At 38.3% G+C, this 24040-nt stretch overlaps 1 protein-coding gene across 2 annotated transcripts in view; it reads left to right on the top strand.

The window, feature by feature from the left end:
* Positions 1 to 10619: 10619 nt before the first annotated feature.
* Positions 10620 to 24040, top strand: part of Fancl (FA complementation group L) — a 77827-nt gene continuing 64406 nt past the window's right edge. The window contains exons 1-2 of one of the 2 annotated variants that reach the window (XM_057772367.1): positions 10620 to 10734; positions 17559 to 17617. In XM_057772367.1, coding sequence (XP_057628350.1) covers positions 10639 to 10734; positions 17559 to 17617 — 155 coding nt within the window. In that variant the 5' untranslated portion in view covers positions 10620 to 10638. The remainder of the gene's footprint in view (positions 10735 to 17558; positions 17618 to 24040) is intronic. The other variant, XM_057772368.1, reaches the window with a different exon arrangement.

Genomic DNA, 24040 nt, shown 5'->3' with positions numbered 1-24040 from the left:
GCAAGAGATTGATGCATATTTACTAGTAAGCAAGAAACTCAAGCTATTTTGTAAACAAGTCAAGTATCTGAACTCAGATTTTTCACTGCTCATTTATAAGTGTTTCATTGAGTCAGTAGATATTCTCAATTCTGATAGCATTTACATTTCTAAAAATGTTTGCAATTAACATTACTGTTAAGTAACTTGTTTGATATAGACAAATGTCCCACTATTCTTGAGGTATAAGTTAATTATATATACTTCCTTTGATCTCTTCAGTGCTGCGTTTTATACAGATCAGTATTTCACATGAATTTTAACATGAAAAAGCAATATGCATATGTATGTAAATGGATGTTTCCTGTCCCGCCTGCCAGTTCTCAAATAACTACTCAGAGGTCTATATTACTTATAAATGCTCAGCTGACACCTCAGGCTTATCACTAACTAGCTCTTACATTTAAATTAGCCCATTTCTATTAGCTACATTCTTCCATGTGGCATGTGGCTTCCTATGTTTTATTCTATGTGTTCTGCTTGCTTGCGGGTTGGCTGGCATCTGCAGTGACTGTCCTGACTCTGCTCTTTTCTCACAGGATTCTCCCTGTATTAGGCTGTCTTGCCTAATCTTTTTTTTCCCTGCTATTGGCCAATCAGCTTAATTATTAACAATGAGCATAGTCTACAGTATGTATATATCTTAATGTCTTTTAGACATCTAATCATGTTGTTATAAGCAAACCATTCTTATCTTATTTGTCATTGTATTTCAAATCTGTTAATATTTGAATTTGTCTCTATATCTATAAACTGTTTTGGATCATTTGAAGGGGGGATTATATTTTCATGTGTGGTACTTATTCAAAAGAAGTTCATTTTTGTCCTTTTTTTGGACATAAACAAATAGTTTTTAATAAGTGTTTTGATTACACATACTTATCAGAAGTAAGACTGCATCTGTCTCTCCACATATTTGCTAATACTGGCTTTTTATGGTTAAGAGCTTGAAGAATACTGAGAGTGTTATTGCTTTTGTCCACAAAGATACTCAGAAGATTTTTTTCTATTTTGAAATAACAATATATAATAAAATCACTTTAAAATATTGAAACAAACTTTAATTTGCTTTGTTAGCTCAACTAAATATAAAAGCTTTATAAAAATCAGCTATTTTCTTACTATAGACAATTTATGTTTTGCAACTTCTGTCTACAGAGAGAAATAAATAATACTAAGTAGAAACCAAGTTATTCAGCAAAGGTCTCTATAAAGAGCCAACATAGGATACTACCAAATCTTACATATTTTTCAATTTACTTTCATGTTGCAAAGTATAATTTTATTGCTTCCTTACTTTATTCATAGCACATTTCATCACTGTGTATACAGATGACCTTTTTCCTAAATACAAAATGGATTATTTTAAATTACTGTTATTATTTACTTATTTCTTAATCAAGGTTTGGCATATAGCCTTGTAGGGATGTAGTTCAAGGTTGGCCTTGAGCTTTCCACCATCTTGCTGTGGATTTTATATGCTGGAATTGTAGGTGTGTCATAATGCCCACCTTAAAATCGTTTCTTTATTGCACTCTATGATGCTATGCACTTATCTAATGACTAATTCTTAAGTGATTTTTAGTGTTGTTTTCTCTTATTTCCTTCCTTCTTTCCTTCCTTCCTCCCTTCTTTCTTTCCTTTCTTCCTTTCTTTCTTTCTTCCTTCCATCCTTCCCTCCCTTTCTTCTTTCCTTCTTTCCTCTCTCTGTCCTATTTTTGGTATTTTGTGTGTTTTGTGTGTGTATGTGCAAGTGTGCATATGAGGGAGTATGCATATTTGTAAGCATGTAGGTGTACATGATTGTGTGCATGTGTGTCTGTGTGTGCAGATAGAACTCAGGGATTGTATAAATTTGTTAAGTACCACTAAGTTACAGTATCAGCCCAATCATTAGTGACAATATATAAACCTTTGCAACAAAATAAGTATAAATTCATAAAATATACATCAGTCCAATGAAAGGAAATACTACCTTGAAACTGTGTAAAAAGAGAAAAATGTAACAAAATACTTTTGGAATTACTGAAGCGTGAAACATGCCAAGGATTCTGCAAATCTGTCCCCGCTTTCCTTTTCACAACAAACTTCTTCAAGAATCTGGTCTTTCAACAGGAGCGATAGATAGCGTTTCCAAAAACCAATCCTTACAGAGGTGAGGGGTAATTCTGATTACTACAATCTGGTCATCTTGGCCCAGGGAGCAGCCATTGTGGCAGTGGCCCGGGAGGGGAGGGGTGGAGGGAAGGGGGAAGTCACCGACAACAACAAGCCAAGTGCCCCCACTCACACACTCACTCACTCACTCACTCACTCGCTCCTTCACTCACTCACACACACTCACACACACACAACAGGGGCGACAACCACCTCACTGCAGCACCGGATCAACGGTGGCACCAGAAATAATATTTATTAATTTAGCTTGTATTTGTTAAGCCAACTGTTTCTGGGTTCGGGATCATAAAACCTAAGTTAGAACAAATACTCACTTGATTAATTCAAACACTGTGGCTGTTTTAATCCATTTCATAATGGATTAAAGGTGTGTGCCACCATCGCCTAGTTGTCTTTATAGTGGTAACAAGTATGAAAATTTATATGAGACAAGCTGAGAGAGATGACTGTCAAATTTTAGCTTACAACAGAATCATTTCAATACAACTTAAATTTGCTATACATATGCTTATTTAAAGTAAGATTGCTGAAACTTCCTGCCAGAAGTCACATTTGTTATTTCTGGGGTGGAAGTTCCTAAGTCATGCTGACACTGGTCCAGAGATCATTCTTTGAGACCTAATGCCAAGGGTACAGCTTGGAAACATCAGTACTTAAAACAATTCATCATGATTATGATGGCGGAAACCCAATGCCAAGGACTGTTGGAGAGATTGTATGGCTTTTAGATAATATTGATCAGCTTCAATTTTCCAAATAAAAATCAAAGGTATGCAAACCTCTTTTCTTCAGATACACTTTCTTGGGACCAGAATTATTATTATTATTGTTATTATTATTGAATCTTTGAGTAAATTGGATTGACTAACCTTTGGGAACCTTTCAAAAGAGAGTCATTTCTTTCACTGATATTTTTTTCTGTATCTTTCATCCTTCCCTTTATAATTGCTCTTTCCTAATCCAGTGGACTTCTCTCCTTTGGTGCAGCCTCTACATTGTTGATGTTCCATGTGTGCATCTCTGTGAATCAGTATGACAGATTCTGGGGTGATATGTATTTCTGAATTTTAGTTTTGGCTAGGTGTTAGTATTCTAGAGGAATTGCTTCTAGTTGTTCATCAAAAGAATATAGAAGATTTGCACCATTATTGTATTTGGCTTTCACTGGGTGTGGGGTCAGCTTTTTTCTTGGAAGAGTCCTATTTGCTATATTATTCTTTGCTCTGCTGAGAAACATTTGCTTATAATCGAGACTGTCCTATTTCAGAGGGATTCAAAAGTCTTCAGAGTCTTTTGAACGGCATACCTTCTTACCATTTCTTAATCCTAAAATAGGGTTTCTTGCTTGTAGTTGGGTTTCATGAGGATGCCACTGCTCCTCAAGTCTGTCTAAAATGGAGCAGAAATCATTTGTTACTGCTGATTTAGACCTGCTGAGGATCCACACTCACTATTGGGAAATTTTCCTAGCAAGACAGTTTTTTTCCAAGAGAATTGGACTGATGTGCTAGAAACTAGAATATCTTCTCAGAAAGTCACTGGCCAAACTCCCATCATAAAAGTAAGCCTTATAATTTATTTTTCATGACTGTATTGTTGTCAAAGGTTAAACATGACAAATAATAGCAAAATTGTTCTCTACATTACAATTTATGGGTTGCTTTTAAATTTCTGAATAGAAAAAAAAGGCAAGAGCAAAGTGCTGCTTGTAGTTAATCAATGTTTTGTAATAAGGAGATCCAAAGACTGATAATTACGGGGTCCAAACACCCCTAACTGTCAACTGTCTCCACCTTTTTTGTAACCTGCCACACAGTAGCTTACACTGTAATCTTGTAAGGCTCCCTTCTTTTTTCACCTATGACAGTGTTGTGCTTAAGAGACTATTATTGTTTTGCTTTTCCAGTCTTTGAGGCCTTAAGTAGTTCCATTCTTTCCTAATTTTGTTACTTCTTGAGCATAGTCTTCACTTTTCTTCTCAGTAGACTCACACAGTATCTCTCATGTATCTAACGGAAGTCACTGGCAGGCATCCTGTCTTCTTCCATAGATGGCAACTAACAGGATCAGCCCCTGGGACAAAGTCAAATATTGATGTCATGCAGTGGGGGTAACAAGTGATGACTGAAGGAATAGAAACATCTTGTTTTAGTATGAAGGCTGGTAATTCTTCAAATGTTTAAAAAGGCCCTGCTCATCTTTTGGATGGTGGGTCTTTGTAGACCATTTGGGGCTAGCTAGTGAGCTGCAGGCCTCCCTGATGCAACTGCTGAGCATGGTCCAGAATATTTTCTGTGGGCATCTCAGCATTGAAGAAGATGCTGGGGATCAAATCCTACCTGAATGTGTCATTTGATAGGATCTGTCCTTTTATGGTAAAAATGAGGGTGATTCTAAATCACCCAGACATAGATGTCAACCACCTGGAGGCATACTTGGTGATTCAAATCAAGAAGAAATGTGGAATCACATCGGAGCAAATTGCTGTCATTTCTAAATTCTGGAAAAGCTTATATGACAAAAATTCAAGAGTCTCGGAACTTGAGCCTTTGGAACAATGGACTTTGGGGCCTGAAATGGAGAGTTAATGGCAAGTCTCAGTGAAGGCATGCAGCTCAAACACATACCACTGTAGTCATAATAATAGAGCTAGAGCTAGGGCAAAGAGAAGAGAAAGCTGGACATATGTGCTTGATGAGGTCAAGCCAAACCATGAAGAAGATCTCAGGGCATATAAATGCATCAACATGCCTATTCAGCTAACGTAAGTGAAGATGATCCAGAGAAGAGCTAGAGGTGCTTGTTCTCTCTCTCCCCTGATTAAACACATCCTGTTCCTCACTAGTATTATACCCTCATGTATTGCTCTGTATGCATAGCTACATATGCATACATGTATATACATACTAGAAAAGACCTTCAGTAAATAGCTGATGATGTACCAGAACATATAATACTAAGTGACTGAGCATAGCAAAAACTAAGAGGATATACATACACATATGTACATGCACACACACACATACACACACATATATAGATGTACACATACACACATACATAGATACATACAGATAGATAGATAGACAGACAGAGAAAGGGAGTGAGAACTCTTCTGATCACCACCCCCATTTTTTCTTTATTACCTTTCCCTAAGTAACTACTACTAGCACTAATATATTCTGTGTATTTGTGTATTTATGTTAGCCATCAACACTGTAAAGTGAATACAATGTCTTAGTCAGTGTTCTATTGATGTGAAGAGACACCTTGATGACAGCAACTCTTATAAAGGAAAACATTTAATTGGAGCTGGCTTATAGTTTCTGTGGCTTAGTCTATACCAACAGGAGCATGGCACATGGCAGGCATGCATGCAGACATGGTGGTGGAGAGGTAGTTGAGAGCTATGTCCTGATCCACAGTAGAGATAGAGAGAAATAGAGAGACAGAGAATGAGAATGGGGCCCTTCTCATTCAAACCACCATGCATACAATTGTAGAACTTATATTTCTTATCCTTTAAAGTATTTTTTTTTTTTTTGGTTTTTTTCGAGACAGGGTTTCTCTGTGGTTTTGGAGCCTGTCCTGGAACTAGCTCTTGTAGACCAGGCTGGTCTCGAACTCACAGAGATCCGCCTGCCTCTGCCTCCCAAGTGCTGGGATTAAAGGCGTGCACCACCACCGCCCGGCCTTTAAAGTATTTTTTAAGTTTTTCTAAGTTAGCAATTTAGTTTTCCAAGACCATAACATTTAAAGAGTACTATTTTGTGACACACTATACAAATCTTACCCATGTGCCTCAAAGAGCTTGAAATTTGGAGTGGATCCTCATGTAACTTGTGAGCGATATCTACAATTTAAATCTTAGTAATGGTGCTAGAAGAAGCTTCTTGGTTTTCTGATAGTCAAATATACAAAGTATTCTCTGCAGTTGATTTTTACTATGTCTCTTGTATGAACTGATGATAACACATGTTTTTACCACTCAGTCTAGAATACCTCAGCATAGTGGCAATGAAATATTCTTGTTTTGTTTTATTTGATAATGAACAGATTTCCTAGCTTTTGTTTATTTATTTATTTATTTTTAGGATGTTCTCATTTAGAAATTAAACTACCATGAAAATGCCTAAGGGCTGTTTTCCTGAAAAATAAGATGATATTTAGTAATAATTTTTTTTTAAAAAAAATTCCTATTAAGTTAGTGATGAGAGTTCAGGGGCAAAGAGCCAACTATCTTTGGCTACTATGGCTAGTATATAACAGTGACAGCAATTAGCATGACGTAAGATAATAGGGAAAAGACAAGTATCACGAGGACAACTCTCCACTAGACATCAAATATAGAATGTAAGCCTTGGTTCTACACTTTCTCTTCTTCATGAAAGCAGAAATAAATTTCTGGGGTTCAGAGGCCACCCAAATTATGGTACTTCTGTTATAACAGCCTGTGTAGAATAAGACACTTAACAAATAGTTAATGCTGAACCAGGAAATACACTAAACGATTGAGCACAGAAACAATTTTAGAAGATGAGGAAAATTCCCATGAAGAGCATTTGAGAAGTTGGAGTAAGGTTAAAATTTCCACAGAAAAAGCATGGTGATGGGAGAGGCTGAAGTACTAAAAATGGCAGGTCTTAGCCAAAAAGGCATAAAGTACCTGATGAGATTACATGTCTTATTTTTGTATGGTCCCACTGCTGAACAGCCTTAACTATATCCCCATCACATAATGCACAGTCCAAGTGTTTTTAATAACAAAGTTGTGCTGAGCAGTGGTGGTGCACGCCTTTAATCCCAACACTTGGGAGGCAGATGCAGGTGGATCTCTGTGAGTTCGAGGCCAGATTGGTCTACAAGAGCTAGTTCCAGGACAGTTAGGGCTGTTACACAGAGAAAACCTGTCTAGAAATAAACAAACAAACAACAAGTTGAATGACTGAACAGATGTTAATTCAGCATGCATTGGAATCATTGGTAGAGGTGTTAAAATACACTGCAAAGACCCTCTCACCAGAATTTGAGATTCTTTAGGTTTGAGTTAGGGGTATGTGAAAAACAGAGAAATATCTTTACTTCCCATCTTTATTTCTGAGAGTCATATAACAAATAAATTAGCCAGAATACTGCAGACATTGCTGTGGGGTATGTGGGGTCCACTGCAGCTTTAACAAGTGGTTGCTGTCATGATGGTCCTGTGGGAGGAGGGGATCTGGTTACCAACTGAGGCTGGCAGTTCAAGTGGGCTGTTGAACTGAGCAGAAGGCATCAGGAGCAGTAATGGGGCTGTGGATAAAAAGACCCATTCCATCCCCCCAGTTACTTTGACAAACAAGTGCCTGATACCTTAGAGACAGACTGGATCCTGGTAGAAAAATGCTGCTAAGAAATGGCCTTGACTCCCCTTGGACCAATCTACATGAACCTCTCCATCATTTACATGGTAGGCAATATCATTTCAATACTACTGGAATGATGCTTATTAAAGTCTGACAAGCAATTCGAGCACTTTCATGACTACATTTTTCAGGTCAGAAGTTTCTTCAGAGTCTGGTCTATCTCACCTGTTTGGCATTGAATATTTACAAGTGCTAAGTCCCTGGGATCGCTCCCTACATGTCTCAGATTTGCTGGCCTTTAATGAAATAGTGGAGAATGCTTCTGTGAATATGAGAAAGTATCACCTAGTGCTCAAGAATATGAGTCTCTTTTGCATCCTGTTTAAGTTCAGTGGCTCTTAAGTTTATTCACTATAAAAATAGCCATTCATGTTGAACAGCACCCAAATGTTCCCATTTCTCCATGATAAAGACAGATCCTAGGTCAATGTACATATTACTACAAACTATAGCACAACTCTTTAGTAAAAATAATGAAGAAAACTTGGATATTTCCAGTACACAGCAAAACAACAAATAAAACCACACTATATCTAACCCAAAGACTAGTAGCTGCTAAATTAAGGATCACAGTAAGATCTCACCTCAACAAATGAAATGGTCAAAAACAAAGCCTTTATAAAGTTGTGCAAGTTCTCCAGGAACTTTTCTTCTGCTTTTAACTTCTATATAGCATGAACTGAGACAAAAATTGTATTGCAGACACTTTAGGAAGATTTGAGATACTAATACTGGGTTAAAATTATAGATAAGGAACACCCCCCCCCCAAATAGTATGTATATGACAGACAAATTAAGAGAAAAGTATAAAAATTCATTTAATACCAGTTACACAACATAAAAACCTAATAAATTGAGACTCAAAGCAATATGGAAACCTCTAATTTTTTTTATGAGACAACATGACTATCCTAAGGGGGTATGATCTACAAACTGGGACAATTTTAGCAGTTCATGTGCAACTTCTTTCCCATGTCCCTGAATCTCCAGAGATAGAGTTATTTCTTTATTCTAGGTATAAAGAAGGGCAGCTGGTGTGAGTGTTTCAGGACCGGGGCCAGAGATGATTTAATTGACCTAGATTTTGTTGTTTATGCAAATGCCAAGGTGGTATGTTCTGAATCCATTGGGGGTAAGTTTGTGTTTTCTTAAATTGTGGGTTAAAGAAGTACAAGCTCACTTCTGAGTTTTAAAAGCCCACCAATCCCTTGTCCAAAGCTCAAGTCTTAAAATGTCACCCATTCTTTCATTGGAATTCTTCATCCTGGAAAAATCTACCCAAAAGAAACCCTATACAAGCCTATCTCCTACTCAGTTCCCTGCTGCTTCTCACTCAATCAGAGGCAGCCACCCTCTAGTGTCTTTGCAATAAATATCTTGCGAGGTTTGCTGTGTGGTATGAGTTTGTGGTATTCCTTGATGCCTGACTGCCAGGATACCTTTCTCCTCAGAGCTGTAAAACATAAATTGTACAAGAGTTTGTTAACGCTGACACTACTGCAATCGAAACTCCATTTCCAGCAAGTCTTAGCAATTTGTTCTCAACTTGTGGATCGTCACTCCTTTGGAAAACCTCTATTTCTAAAAATATTTACCCTGTGATTCATTACAGAAGCAATATTACAGTTATGAAGTGGCAACGGAAATAATTACGACCTCATCATGAGGAACTGTACCAAAGGGTCACAACATTAGGAACGTTGAGAACCACCATTTTTGTGTAGTCTAATCTAAGCACAGTTGCAGCATTCTTGCTTTCTCTAAGCATCCAGGATACTGTGTCACATTTGGTCAAAGTATAAATTTTTAAATCCGATCTACAGTGAGGGCAATAGGAGAGAAGAGGGGAATATCTTATCATCTTTGCACAATCTTTGGCATATTACAGTGATGCTGTGGGAGCTCCTTCAGCTCCATAGCCTTTAAGATAACAGCCTACTTGGTCGTGGACTCACACTATAAATGCAGCTGCAATGCTTCCGCTTCCGGCTGCTAGACTCAATTTCTGTTTCCTGTTTATGCAGAGGACTGTAGTCTAGGACAGTAATCTGTGAGTCTCCCCTAAATAAATAACCCTTTATTATAAGTAAATCTGAACTAGTGTGGGATTATTTTCTAATTTCCATCATCACAGTGATATCTTAAAAATAGTAGGGATCAAAAGTGACTTATTGTAATACCAAATTATTGTATGATAACTATTAAGTTTTAAAAATCAACACTTATTAAAAGGGAATGAGTAACAACCTTTTTTTTTTTTTTTTTTTTTTGGTTTTTCGAGACAGGGTGCCTGTCCTGGAACTAGCTCTTGTAGGCCAGGCTGGCCTCGAACTCACAGAGATCCGCCTGCCTCTGCCTCCTGAGTGCTGGGATTAAAGGCGTGCGCCACCACCGCCCGGCTTAGTAACAACCATTCTTAAGTTAGCAAAATGTATAGGAGAGTTCACTAAATCCATCATCAATCTCTTTCGTGTTTTCGCCGTACTGGTGGGTGCAGAGCATCAGAACCGACTCAGGGTTAAACTGAATCTCCCTTAATTTATATGCAGGTCTTTCAGATATATCCAATTAAACACAGTACGCCACTGAACCAGCACTCAATACATCATGTATTAATGTCTGTGCTACAGTTTATTTATATATGCTGTCGGTTGAAGGGTATTTTGGGGGTATGCTGGAGCTAACAGAACAGGAGGGATGATGAGACAGGTTCAGGATAAAGGCAGTATGCTGTGTGCACACCATAGAAGCTCTCCCGGGAAGGTCGGTTCTGGAGTTGCAGCAGTCTTCAAGAAAATCAACAGGAGGGTTTTGTCGTTTTGTTTTCTCAGAGTCAAGGCCAGAATAATCCTGACCAGTCAGACCTATGGTCTCCTTTGGACTAGTTGACCCAACTGAACCGTCCAGGCCAGAGGAAGCCACCACCGCGGGAAGTCACCAAACTCTTCCCGCCAATGCTGGTTCCCGCCCCCTCCCTCCGCAGACTGCGCATGTGCTGCGGCCATCCCTGCGCGCCATGGCGGAGACAGACGCTAACCTGTTGCGCCACTTCCCGCTGCTGCTTCCTCAGAACCGGGAGAAAACAGTGTATGAGGGATTCATTTCGGCTCAGGTACCCCGCGGGGTCATTCTCTCGCGCCGGAGCCTGTCACTCGCTGCGCAGCCCGACCCCAGAGCTCCGCGGCTGGCTCGGGGGAAGCCTGGCCGGGAAGCAGCGCGGAGTCAGAGCGCTTGCGCGGTCGCTGTGGGCGGGGCCGGCGCAGGCGGGAGGGCGGGGCGGCTCGTAGGTCCGGGCCCGAGGTGGGCGGGGAGGTGCGGCGGGTTTCCTTGGCTGAGCCCTTTCCGGAGTTCTCTTACTACACACACCACACGACTTTGAGTGCTCTGGGTTCATTATTAAGTAGAATTTTTTTTTTTTTAAATCTCAAACCCATCATTTTGTAGTTGAAATCAAATCCTGGGAAATTTAGAGAGGCCGTGATGGCATCAGATAACCTGGAAACTGGCTGATTTAAAAAACAATCTCATTTCCCGCCTCTCCATGGTATAACAAATTAGGATTTCGAGTATAGACGTCTCCTCTAAATACTAAACTCAACTGCGTGTAATTCTGCCCTGAGTGACAGGAGTCATAATTGCCATGTGTGCTGAGGTCTCCTTATTAAAGCAGTCTCTAGAATATTGAGCACATTATCAGGTCTGCTGCAGAGTGAAACTTTTCCTGGTCCCTAAGCATTACTGGGAGTTGAGAAAATGTTGTGTGGTGAGTGAACACACAGGAAGCTTGGGCTTTTTTTTTTTTTTTTTTAATGTGTTTTCAAAACCATGTGAACATCTCAAAAGAGAGAAGTTTTATTTTATTGTCATAGAAGGAAAATCCACCTCTTCTTGCTTAGTTATTGAAATATCAAGTTAGACTGTTTTCCAGTTTCACAGAGACATTCAGGAAAGTTCACGTTTTGTTTTGTGTGCGGTGTTGGAGGTTGACCCTGGACCAGGCAAATGTGGGACAGGACGGGCAGAGCAAGAGTTTTATGACACATGTACTTTAGGAAACCGTCACAGCCATCAGATTCGACTGGAAATAAATTAGCCTTTGCTGTAGGCAATTTCTCATTTTTATATTCCTTTAAGTCTGGAATAATGTCTAAAAACTATCCAGCATAACCGGTTTTATCCAAAGTGTGATTGTGGCTGGTTCCATACACACGTTTTCTTTACCCCTTGAGATTAAATCATAGACATATGCTTCTTTATCTCTGAACAATTTAGCATTCATTTCATAAAAGCAAGAGTCCATTCAGCCCTAGCTTCAGTATGCTTACTAAAATTGCTATCTGATGTAATTTTCCCGGGTGTCTTCAATTCTTATCTCTTTATTTTTGAGGCGTTTTAGTCTGTTTTTATTAACTTGAATTTTTATTTTTAAGCCTTCCGCTTATTAAGTTTGATGTTTTCTCACCATTAAATTCTGGAAATGCATTTGGGCAGGGGCACCTCAGAGAGTGCTGTGTTCCCCTCGAATTCCCAAATCTGATATTCATAAATCAGTCACCAGACTAGAGTGACTTCTGCCAGATTTTCTTTTCTAATTAAGAAGTACTTTTTTGTGTGTGAGGTTCTTTAATCCATTACACATTCACACACCTACCATAGTGTTTTGGTTCTTGACTCTTGGTTCCAGTTAGTTAATAATAGTGATTGGTGGCAAATGATTATTTCCCAACACTCTTATGCCTTCTCCACCACTCATGCCGTTCCCACTACTCTCATGCCTTTCCCGTCTCTGCCATGCCTTTCCCGTCTCTGCCATGCCGTTCCCCTCTCTGCCATGCCGTTCCCAACTCTGCCATGCCTTTCCCGTCTCTGCCATGCCGTTCCCAACTCTGCCATGCCTTTCCCGTCTCTGCCATGCCTTTCCCAACTCTGCCATGGCTTTCCCAACTCTGCCATGCCTTTCCCATCTCTGCCATGCCTTTCCCATCTCTGCCATGCCTTTCCCAACTCTGCTGTGCCTTTCCCAACTCTGCCATGCCTTTCCCGTCTCTGCCATGCCTTTCCCAACTCTGCCATGACTTTCCCAACTCTGCCGTGCCTTTCCCATCTCTGCCATGACTTTCCCATCTCTGCCATGCCTTTCCCATCTCTGCCATGCCTTTCCCAACTCTGCTGTGCCTTTCCCAACTCTGCCATGCCTTTTCCATCTATCAGCTGGCACTTTGCTAGAAGGGATAGCTCTCCCATCTTACTTCTCTTTGACTGACTGTGTGATTGTGACTGTTACTTCCTTTGTTTTGTTTGCACTGTCCCAAATCAGCCAGCGACAGCACAGCTTCTGTGGGTTTCCAAGCTGTTGCCTTTGGCGTTGCTTTCCCTCATCTTGCTCTTATGAAAGAATCGTGTAGATGGCTTACGTGTAGTGTTTCGTCACTCTTTTCTGGAGCTTGTAGAAGTTTTACTTGTAGTTCTTCATTCAGGTTAAGTTAAATGGAAACGTTTCTACATTTTCTAATTTCCGTCTTCGTTAGAACTTTTAGTTTTGCTACACCACAATTAGTATCATGAATAAACCATCCATTTGTGGAACTTATGGATACATTTTTGCTGCCGGAGCAGCCAGTTTTATGTGAATGAGTTATTTGTGAATAGATGAAAGATGTTTTCCCTATTATTAGGCTTTTTTTTCTCTTGCATGAGCTTTGGTAGTTTGGGTGAGTCAAGGAATTAACTCTCTCTCTCTGTGAGTGTATGTGTGTAGGAGGTCAGAAGTTCACACTGGATGCTTGCTTCCATAGGTCTTCACATTGCTTATTACGGTAGGGTCTCTTGCTAATTCCAGTGAGTCTCATTAGCCATCTTGTCCCTGAGGTCCTTTGTGCTTGCCTGGGGAGAACTGAGATTGTAGGTGGGTTTAATCTGGGCTCTCAGGAACCCAACTTCAGTTCTTAGGTTCCCAGCGCTTGCCACCCTTTCAGCTGATGGCCTTAGGGCCTGTGCTGCTGACTTCATACTGGTTACCTCTTGCCCTTCATGTTTCTGACCCTTAAAACAAAAGGGCAGACTAATTATGCGTTTCTGCAGATCAAGGGTTTGGAAGCACCTTGGTGGGTGTCCTGCTCAGGGTCTCTCCTGAGATGCCAAAAAAAGATGCTTGCCAGGACTTGACTGTCTGAAAGTTAAATAGTGGCAGAGAAGCTGCTTTCAAGATTATTCACACAGCTCTTGGCCAGAGGGCTCAGTTCCCGATCTCATGATGTGTGTGAGTGGCACCATGAGAGGGCAACTAGTTCCCCGGATTTCACAATCTGTGCTGTTTTGTATTTGTGTCTCTTGATTTTTCTCCCCATCGTGGGCCTTATTTTTCTCCTCTGAACGTGTTATGTGCTTTGTTAGTATGCCCCTATGAATGCTTTTTCTTGTCAGCGGTAGTTGTCACTTGAAGAGAATCCAACTGTTTTAAGGTTTCCTTTTATTTTTGTTAAACACGAGCAGAGATTAATTTGGCTGTGTTCGTGGAGCAATACTTTTCTAGGTACTGTATTTAATGGCTCTTGTATGACAAGGATTTCTCCGTTGGTTGGTTGGATTGTGCCAGGACTGAGTGAGCTGGAAGATTCCTTTGTAGACTAGGTTGGGGAGTTAGTTCTGTAGTAGAAGCTGTGTAGTGTGTGCAAATCTGTTCTCAGCCTCCTCCTTCCAAAACTAAATTGTTTTGCATACTCTATGTGTATGTCTCCTAGCTTTCATTACTTCCCTAGAAGCCTCGGTTTTAAGCTTTTCCCTTAAAATTGCATTATTTATTTTGTATGGATGTGCATACATGTGTGTATGTGCATATGTGTGTGCATGTGTGTGCATGTGCATTAGTGTGTATGAGCATTATGCAGGTACATGCTAGCTACAGTTGAATCTGGGGATCAGGGGATAAGAGGGAGGTGGTTCACTCCTTCACCATGTGAGTAGAAGGAATGCAACTCACCAGGCTTGATGGCGTATTCCTTACCCAGTGAGTCATCTGTCTGGCCCCTTCTCCTTATTTTTAAATTCTGATATTTTTTTTTTTTTCAGACTGGGTTATTGTGACTCATTCCTCTCATGTAAACTTGCCCATTTTAGTGTGGTGACTTTGGGAAAGTGGAGTTCAGCTATGATTGTAAACACCCTTTCAGTGGCTCCTATTGTGTGTATATTGGACTTTCTCTGGTGTTTCCCACTCATCTTTATTTTTATTTTTTTCATGGTCATTTGGCATTTTTCTTGCTTTTCTTCCACTGTTAAGAAGTTCTGTCCTACCCTGTTCTTCCTTTGGCATCTTTGAACTTACTCTCATTGTAATGTCATTTTGATTTGTTTAATTTCCTTTCTGAGTTTAGTCAGTAAGTCCATTGCTTCCTTCAGTTTCTGGCCTTGGTTTTTTAGACATCTCGGTCTTGAAATGTTCATTTCCTGACACTCTAGTCCTTGTTCTAATTAGAGTGTTCCTGGGTTCTGTTCTCCTGGGGTCTACCATCACCTGAGATACTTTGCATCTCACGGCCTGTGTGTTGTAACACCTTTAGGCTAGGGACACAGCTTGTGAGTGTTTTGCTGTTTGCAATAGCTTGTGAAATTTCTGATTCAAGAACACCCTCTTCTGTTGGTGAAGGAAAGTGCAGTCTATTTAATGGATCCTATTTTGGGGGGAAGCGGGAGTGGTGATATGTGGTGGGCTATTATTTTTGTCATCAAAGTTTAAGTTTCCCATTGTTATTTCTTTCTTTCTGATGTGCAGTTTCCAGAGGGTGTTTCTACCCAATCTTCTTCCTACTGTGAAATGTTTTCAGACATCTTCTTGGCTTTCTCTTCCCTTCTTTAGAATAGTATCTCACTGTGTGCGCCAGACAAGCCTCCAGCTCGTGATCCTCCTCTGTCTGAGTGCTAAGAGCACAATCCATGGCTGCCCATTGCCCCCTCTCCTTGAGTATTTGGTTCTTATTAGCTCTCTTATTTATCATCACTGCTCTGTCCTTCCAGAATTCTTTGTTATGATTTTTGCACCTAACACCAATCCCCTCATTCTTTCTTCTTTGATATTGGTTTATTTTAATGATACTCCTGACTCTCTGCTGTTGGCCCCAGAAGGAGCTCTACTCAGAAGTGATTTCTTTCTGAGTAATTACAAATTTATTGTGTTCTCTGGCTTCTGGTTGCAAACGTGGGATTTTTGTCGGTTTTTTTATTTTTATTTTTTTTTCTTGTTTGTATGATTAACCACTCTAGTTTTTGGTAGGATGTGTCAGGACTTTCAGGACTAGACAACTCACTGTGCTTTTGTTGTCCGGAAGCTCAAAAATCTGCTTTTGAGAAAGAACATTACTACTTAGTTGCTTTAAGTACAGAAAGTCTAGTTGTGTGTGTGTGTGTGTGCACGCACACACACACACATATTTTTGGAAAAGTCAAGTATTGGCCCACTTGACCTTTTACAGTGACTGGATTTCCCAAATCTGGGACTTTGACTTTTATTCTTCCAGGTAAAGCTGAATTGCTTTTACTGCTTCCCTGTACAATGTGCATTTCATCTCGCGCTCAGCCCTATGTGTGGGGTGCCTCTGAAGTTAGGCGAAAGTTACTACATAATACCTGTTAGTGCTTTAATGAAATAGTGAATTATTGTTACTTGACCTTTTGAAAAGGTCAGTAGTACATTTTGTTTCATTTTTTAAAGGACATTTAAATGTAATGAAAGTCAGAACTGTAATATTACCATGAAAGTAAAGGTTATGGGGTACATTTAATTGTGTTCCTCTGTTTTCGAATCTGCTTGGAGGGAGTCTGCTAAAATTCCACATGGTAATTGTTTTTCAAGAATTTTATTACTCTTTTCATTTTATATTGTTGGAGTAAAAGATTACATTTCTGTTTGTCTTTTCCTGCTTGTTTTTGCTCAGATTTCACATGTATCATCCTATTTAAGCTACAAAGTTTAAACTGCTTATCTAGTTACTTTTGAAAGAAAGTAAAACCAAATGCATTTTTTTCAGAGACTCGTATTTTCCTTGCTGTATACTCTTGCGAGAAATTTTGTATAACTAATAAATATTTAAATTAAAAAAATTAATATACTACTTTTTTACTTATTGAAGTTTAACTATATAAATTGTTTCACAAGTGCATGGTTGAAGTGTGTGTGTGTCTATATGCGCACACACACATGTATGTGGTAGTGTACCTATCTGCTTTGGTGTGTTTATGTGTGTGGTATGCACATGTATGCATGCTCATGAACATGTTTATGTTGCAGAGGACAGTGACTGTCCTGTTCTGTCATTGTCTGCTATTTTGAGACATGGTCTTTATTAAACTTGGAGCTAGACTGGAGGCCAGCAAGCCCCAGAGATCCTCCTACTTTCACATACACAGCCCTGGGGTTACAGGCTTCTTATGTGGGTGCTAGGATTTGAACTTAGATCTTAATGCTTGTGCAGGAGGCTGTTGACCAGCTGAGACATCTCTCCAGCCCCTAAAATTATGTTATGTCTAAATGCTGAGGTTATATAACACTGTATTTGCATTCTATTAAAACATAGAAATTGCAAACTGAATTATATGGTAAATTATTTTTTTCCTCATCCATAGCAACTTGAAGCAATATTATGTTTAGTGAAATTATACTTTAAGAAATAATTTTTTATGTTTACTAACAATTTCATAATATTTCTTTTTCTTATATATTTTTCTTTAAAAATCCAGGTCCTATCATAATGTTCTGTGTTTTCCCGTGTGTGTATGTGTGTGTGTATAGTTGCTTATATTTTTAAAGTTTAAAAATTTAACGAAACTTGATATTCTTTATATATATATAGGACAATATTTATATATGACGGTATGTTTTGTGTGACTTTAAATTTTCAGAATTAAGTGAAAGCAGTAAATTTATACCTTTCTCTTCCACAGGGAAGCGACTTTCACCTTAGGATAGTACTGCCTAAAGATCGGCAGCTGAAGAATGCAAGGTGAAGTGGCGTTTTCTTCCATCCGTGTGTTAGTGGAGCAGGTGGCCTGATGTCAGATGGTTCTGCTCACGAGAGTTTTGCTTGAAGTATTTATCAAGATAGAGCCACTGTCCCCAGAACGTTTTTGCTTCTTCCAAAGCAGTTTGTTCTTTGCAAACCACTGCTCGGTGACTTTTCAAAGAAAACACAGAAATTCTTTTTTTGTTTTTATCAAAGGCAGTAAACAGCCATTGTGTATACTTCCCCAACAAATTCTGAGTAGGGATTTAAGGGGACATTGAGAAGGATTAGAAGACTTCCGAAGCGTTCCTGTGATATTTATTGCACATGCTAGTCTTATAATTTGGGAAGAACCATTCTGTCATGTTTGTCCTGGTATGCAGTGTCAGTAAAATTGCCTGTCTCAGAAACAGCTCCTCAAAAGGTAGGGCACACACCTCAGTTCTGCTTTTCAGTACCTGTGAGTAAAAGAAACCAGCGCTGTTTAAGAGTAGAAACACAAGGATTTTATGACTGATCGTAGGTAGAGGTAGCTTTGGGTTTTGTAATGCATGAGTGAGGAAAAAGGAAATTGAGTATTACAAATTGCTGTGTAGAAAAGATAGGTGGATCTGGAAGGAAGAATCATGGAGCTCTGAAGCTGATTTGTGCTTAGGCAGCTTAATGCCTTGAGGAGAAAATATACGAAGGATAAACTAGGAAGCACCACAGTAAACGTATAATTAATAAGAGACCGAGTTGGCAGCAAGAGATGGGAAGTATTGGTGAGAATGCTATCGGCAGAAGGACAGTTGCGAAGACGACTTTGCTACTAAGAGAGGATATGGGGTGGGAATGGAGTTTTACAGACTAGAGGGAATGGTGGTGGGCCAGAAAGGATGTAGTTTGGAAAATCCAGACTTTCTTTCTTTCTTTCTTTTTACTTATTTATTTAATTATTTGTGGTTTTTTTTTTTTTTTTTTCAAGACAGGATTTCTCTGTGTAACCTTGGTTTTCCTGTAGTATCCTGTGTAGATCAGGATGACCTCCAATGTTGTTTTAATTTTGGCACAATGGCTACACCTTAATCTCATGCTATTTCAGCCAGCTATTACCACTCTGCAGTTACCAGTCTGCTTCTCTATAGCAGCCGAGCTTCTCAGGCCACAGCCTGGGGGGAATTCTGTTCCTGGAGGCACTGGACTTGTCTTTGCTGCTAAAGGCAGCTTTAATTAAATCTCTATCATTCTATTTAAAATCAAGACTTGAGATTCAAATGCTGGGGTCAAAACCTATGAGCTCAGTGAGGCTTTGAAGCGACTAGCTAACCCTCTCTCCTTTCTGCCCTCTCCAAAATACCTGTGCTTTTGTTCTGCCAAACCAGAAAAGGCCACACCATTCTAAATGCCCTTCCTCCTACTTCCTGTCACTCTCTCTCTCTTCTGGATGCCTTCTGATGCTCTATGATTACTTCCTCTCAACTAGTTGCTAACTCAGCCTCCTGATCCAAGGTATTTTTTTTAATCAATGCAAATACAAACGTGGGTTTCATAGTGTGATTGAATATCCCCTAATAGTTTCCCCTTTATGTCTAAATAAAAAGGAAAGGTTTAAACTCCCAACACAATAAAACTATATACATTCAAGCCGGGAGATGGTGGCGCACGCCTTTAATCCCAGCACTCGGGAGGCAGAGGCAGGCGGATCTCTGTGAGTTCGAGACCAGCCTGGTCTACAGAGCTAGTTCCAGGACAGGCTCCAAAGCCACAGAGAAACCCTGTCTCGAAAAACCAAAAAAAAAAAAAAAAAAAAAACTATATACATTCAGAACAATTATCAAGTAAGGATTACAATCACAATGTCCAGTCCATTTGTATTTGGCAAATTTAAAGAAACTACTTTAATATCTATCCTATCTTGGTGAGTCCAGTGTTTTGTGTCTAATTTACTTCCTATCCTAACTTGATTTACCAACCCCAAACTATTATTTTAAACCTCAAAATATTTTCTTAGAGAAACAATTTAAGCTTTTATGTCTATTAACCTATACAATTTTTACTTCTTCTGTGAGTTTTTTTTTTCTTCTTAATTTGGTAGCAAGGAAAATTATAACTATAACTAACTTGTCTTCACCTTCATCAGAGACCTGCGAAGGATGTATTATTACTCAAGTAACCGAAAGAGCAAAGCAAACAACTTCAAAACTATAGAAATAAAAGAAATAGCTGGGTACCTGGACAGTCACCCAAGGTTCCTATGTAATGTTGATGCATCTATCTTTGGCCCACAGGCCTAGTATATGGGACAGACGTTTCTACAAAGTCGGAAATTTGAAGGACTGTCATACCTTGTCATGGCAAAGTTTGGCAGTTGCCTTCTTTTGTGTCCTGCTCATCCAATTTGGACAACATATTGTCATTAGTCGGAGCAAGGGAAGTTTTTTTGTCCAGTAGCTAACTTTGTCACATTGAAAACAAACTCCATGTGGAAGTTCTTTTATGCCCATCATCTGTTTTGGAAGTAAATTGGTGCTGCCAGGTGTAACATGAATGGGGCCTGGTTGTTGGGGTTTCTCTCCTGCCTGGTACCCTACAGCCGGCCAGCCCCAAAGAAAATCACACAGAGAACTCTATAAGTTATAAGCTGATTGGCCCATTAACTCAGACTACTTATTAGCTCTTGTAGCCTATATTAACCCGTTATTCTGATCTATTTTTGCCATATGGCTAGGTATCCTTTTCAGCTGGCAGGTCACATCCTGCTTCCTTGGTGGTGGTCTGCGCAGGACTGGGCTGGAATGGGAGGAATCACCTTCCTCCTTCCCAGAATTCTCTTGTTCTCATTGCATCACCTCTGTTTCCTGTCTGGTTTTCCTGCCTATACTTCCTGCCTGGCCAATCAGCGTTTATTTATAACATGATTGAGATTGACAGAATACAGACAATTCTCCCGCATCAGCCAGGTGCAAACGTGCCTCATTGTCATGAAAAACCTTAGGTTATGAAAACAGCTTAAATGCCATAATCTGTATATCCCTGAAGTGTTTGAAGAACATTTATCTAAAATATATCTCTGTTTAACCGTGTAAACATGCATAACATAACTCAGATTTGATTTTTATCAATGACTAACTACTAACTTGTATTTCTTTACATTTTAAAATAGGCTGCATAGGCACAATACCTTAAACAAGAGTAGAAACATATTATATATATATATATATATATATATATATATATATATATATAGTATAACAAAAGTAACCTTAAGTTTCTATCAATATACAAAAATACCTTAAAGAAGAGTAGGAACACACACACACATGAGTAAGAACATATGTAGAGTATGTTCTCATAAAAATAATATTTTTGTATACAAATATCTATACCAATGTAAAACATTTGAGATTAATTTGAGTTGCTTTTTAAAGTAGATCCAATAATCTACCATTTTATCCTATCCTTTCCATATCCCCCTTTTTTTCTCTCAGAAGGACATGCTTGATTCCAGCCTCCCTCGTTTAGTTTCCTTTCTTACCATGATCAGTAACAGTTTGTAACTAGCACCCCATAAATGACAATAAGCATTCATAACCCATGCAGTGACTAAAAACCACCCACCCTAACTCTTGGGCATGTGGATGCCATATTCTTAAAATTACTTCCTGTTGTTTATGGGCAACTTTATCTTTAGGGGACCCTAATAAGATTGAGATCATGGTCAAGTCCTGGGAAAACTTGCTGTAACATTGGTTATCCAAAGATTAGGAAAGTGAAGGGCTTATCTGAAGTCCTGGCTGGAGAATTCTGTTAAGGATGGACCATATCAGCTAACCACCTTGAAATTGTTTTGAGCAGTTTATAGTTTGTCAGCGTACTGGTGTTAATACAGACCAGGTGGAATCATCATTTTGTGGCCCCATCTTTCTTTTGGAGACTTCAAAGGCCACTATTAGGAATGCTTACTGTTCACTGTAGAATACGTAAACATTTTAACTGTTACATGCATCAGATCTCAGAGAGTTTAAAGAACCACAATCTATTAAGTATATCTGGTGTACAAAGACTTAATTCCTACTTACCTGCTCCAAACTCAAGCCCAAATCACACACAGGAAGCTAGATGAAGACTATTTCTAGAGTTAGTCAATACTCTATATGACCATTTATATCATGACAGAAAATTTAAATATATGTATGTATATGCATATATATATATTAATCTTACAAATTTGGGGATAATATTTATATCTTAAGAAAAGTTTTGAAGATTAAAAATGAAACCAAACAATTATTTGATTAGTGGCAATACAATAGTCCCTTAATTTTGGTTTTTCTTTTATTCCACACCAGGTGTTTCCTCTGACATAAGACAGAGATTTTGGATTTCCCCTTAACGAGCATGCTTGGATTTAGAGAAGGAGAGAGCTGTGCTCCAACTCCAAAGTTAGCTTTAATTTTTAAATGAACTGGGACTACATAAAGACCATTTGTCTTTTATGTTTATGGAGAATAGCAGAAACAAATACTTGGGAAGATTTATGAAATTTTACCTGTTTGGAAATGGGGTATATTATTGGGCCAATTTTACTCTATTTTGGAACATTTTTCTTTGGATGATTTGTCTTTCTAAAGATGTATTATTTGTCTATTATTCAGATTTCTGAGTTGGATGATTTTATTCTCCTGGAAAGACAAAACCAAAATTCTTTCCAAACTCTAACATTGGAGAGTTCCTTTTTTTCTTAGGTTATATCTTTGTTAAGGCAAAATGTCTTTTGGCAAATGAAAAATATTATCTTTTAATAGTAAAAATCTGTTTTTACCTGTTAATCAAAGATATTTATTGGTCTTATAAGTTAGTGTAGATTCAGTATCCATGCTGTTTGATGAACTATCACCTCTCCTAATCAAGAGGCCTTTCCTTTCCTAATCTAATCTTTATCAATCTTGATGGTATCCATAGCTTTTCTTCTCTTATAGAAATAAAAGCAAAACCTCTTCTCCAATGTAATACATATCCTTGTTTCCATTTAAGGTCAACACATCTTTAAAATATATAGGTTGATTTAATTCAGCAATTTTTTTCAATCATCAAATGTCTCTCTACATTTGTTGTTCCTTTTTCATTAATATTTAAACAAACTTAGTAAAGTACTGTGTAATCCATATCTTGGGAGTTCGTATTACCCCTTTCTTTTTATTAATTATATTTGCTTCTATAACTGCTTGTCCTGTAGGGTGGTGTGGTATACCTGTAAAATGCTTTATGTTGTAATATGAAGAAAACTGTTTTATTTCTCTAGAGACATGTGCTGGAGCATTGCCAGTCTTAATTTGTACAAATATTTCAATAATGGCCATGACTTCTAATAAATATGTAATTATAGAATCAACTTTTCAAGAACTTAAAACAGTTGCCTATTGAAATGCTGAATCTATGGTATGGTACACATACTTTAATTTTTCAAATTCTTCAAAATGAAACACATTCTTTTGCCAAATTTCATTTCTTTGAGTACCTTTTGGGTTACTTCTTACAGGTACAGAGAATAAGTAGGGTATTTACTTATAATTTTTTGGCTTGTTTTCAACTGATAGAAAAATTTTTCTTCATATCCTGCTTTTAAAATGGTGTTTCTAATGAAATTATGAGTCTTCTAACACATTTCCTACCAATAACTGATCAATTCCAACATTAACTTGTTCAAGATGACCTGGTAGAACTGTATGGGATCTAATGTGTGTTATATACAAAGGATAATTTCTATTTCTGATTACTTGTAGCCAAATAAATAACAAAGTTAATTCTGAATCAACTGGAATAAGTTCAGAAATTTCAATACTTATAACAACACTTTCTTCATATTGAGATTCAGTAACTATATAAAGAGTTTCTGGAAAACCTTATAACACATCTTATAATTCTGCTTTCTGAACTGAATCATAAGGGTTTTGAGCCACTTTACTTAATTTTCCTGATTTATAACCTGCCTTTCTTGATTTATTTGCATCAGTATAGAATGTGGGTGATCTAGAAATTGGTGTTCCCTTTATTATATGAAGGAGAATCCAATTAGTTCTTCGTACCTTGTAATACTTTTCTCAGAAACATATATTAATTTATGGTTTGTTTCTGATAATGGAGGAATGTTAGTCTTTGTTTTCCATTGCTACAACAAATCACATTCTCATATATTCATTACTATGTTAGCCATATATAGTTTTAATTTTCCTATATGTCCTTTTGGTCCTATATACTTGATCCATCTTTTTTTGTTTGTTTGTTTGTTTTTTGTTGTTTTTGTTTTTCGAGACAGGGTTTCTCTACTTGATCCATCTTATACTTTATTTTACCTGAGATAAAGTTCCAATCCCTTGAGGCTGAACATTTATCTCTTGAAGAGGCCATTCCAGATGCTAAAATTCTGGTGAAATCATTGTT

This window comes from Chionomys nivalis, chromosome 6 (assembly GCF_950005125.1).
Source record: "Chionomys nivalis chromosome 6, mChiNiv1.1, whole genome shotgun sequence".
NCBI lineage: Eukaryota > Metazoa > Chordata > Mammalia > Rodentia > Cricetidae > Chionomys > Chionomys nivalis.
The sequence above is the reverse complement of the archived record's forward strand: the minus strand, read 5'-3'. Positions and strand labels throughout refer to the sequence as shown.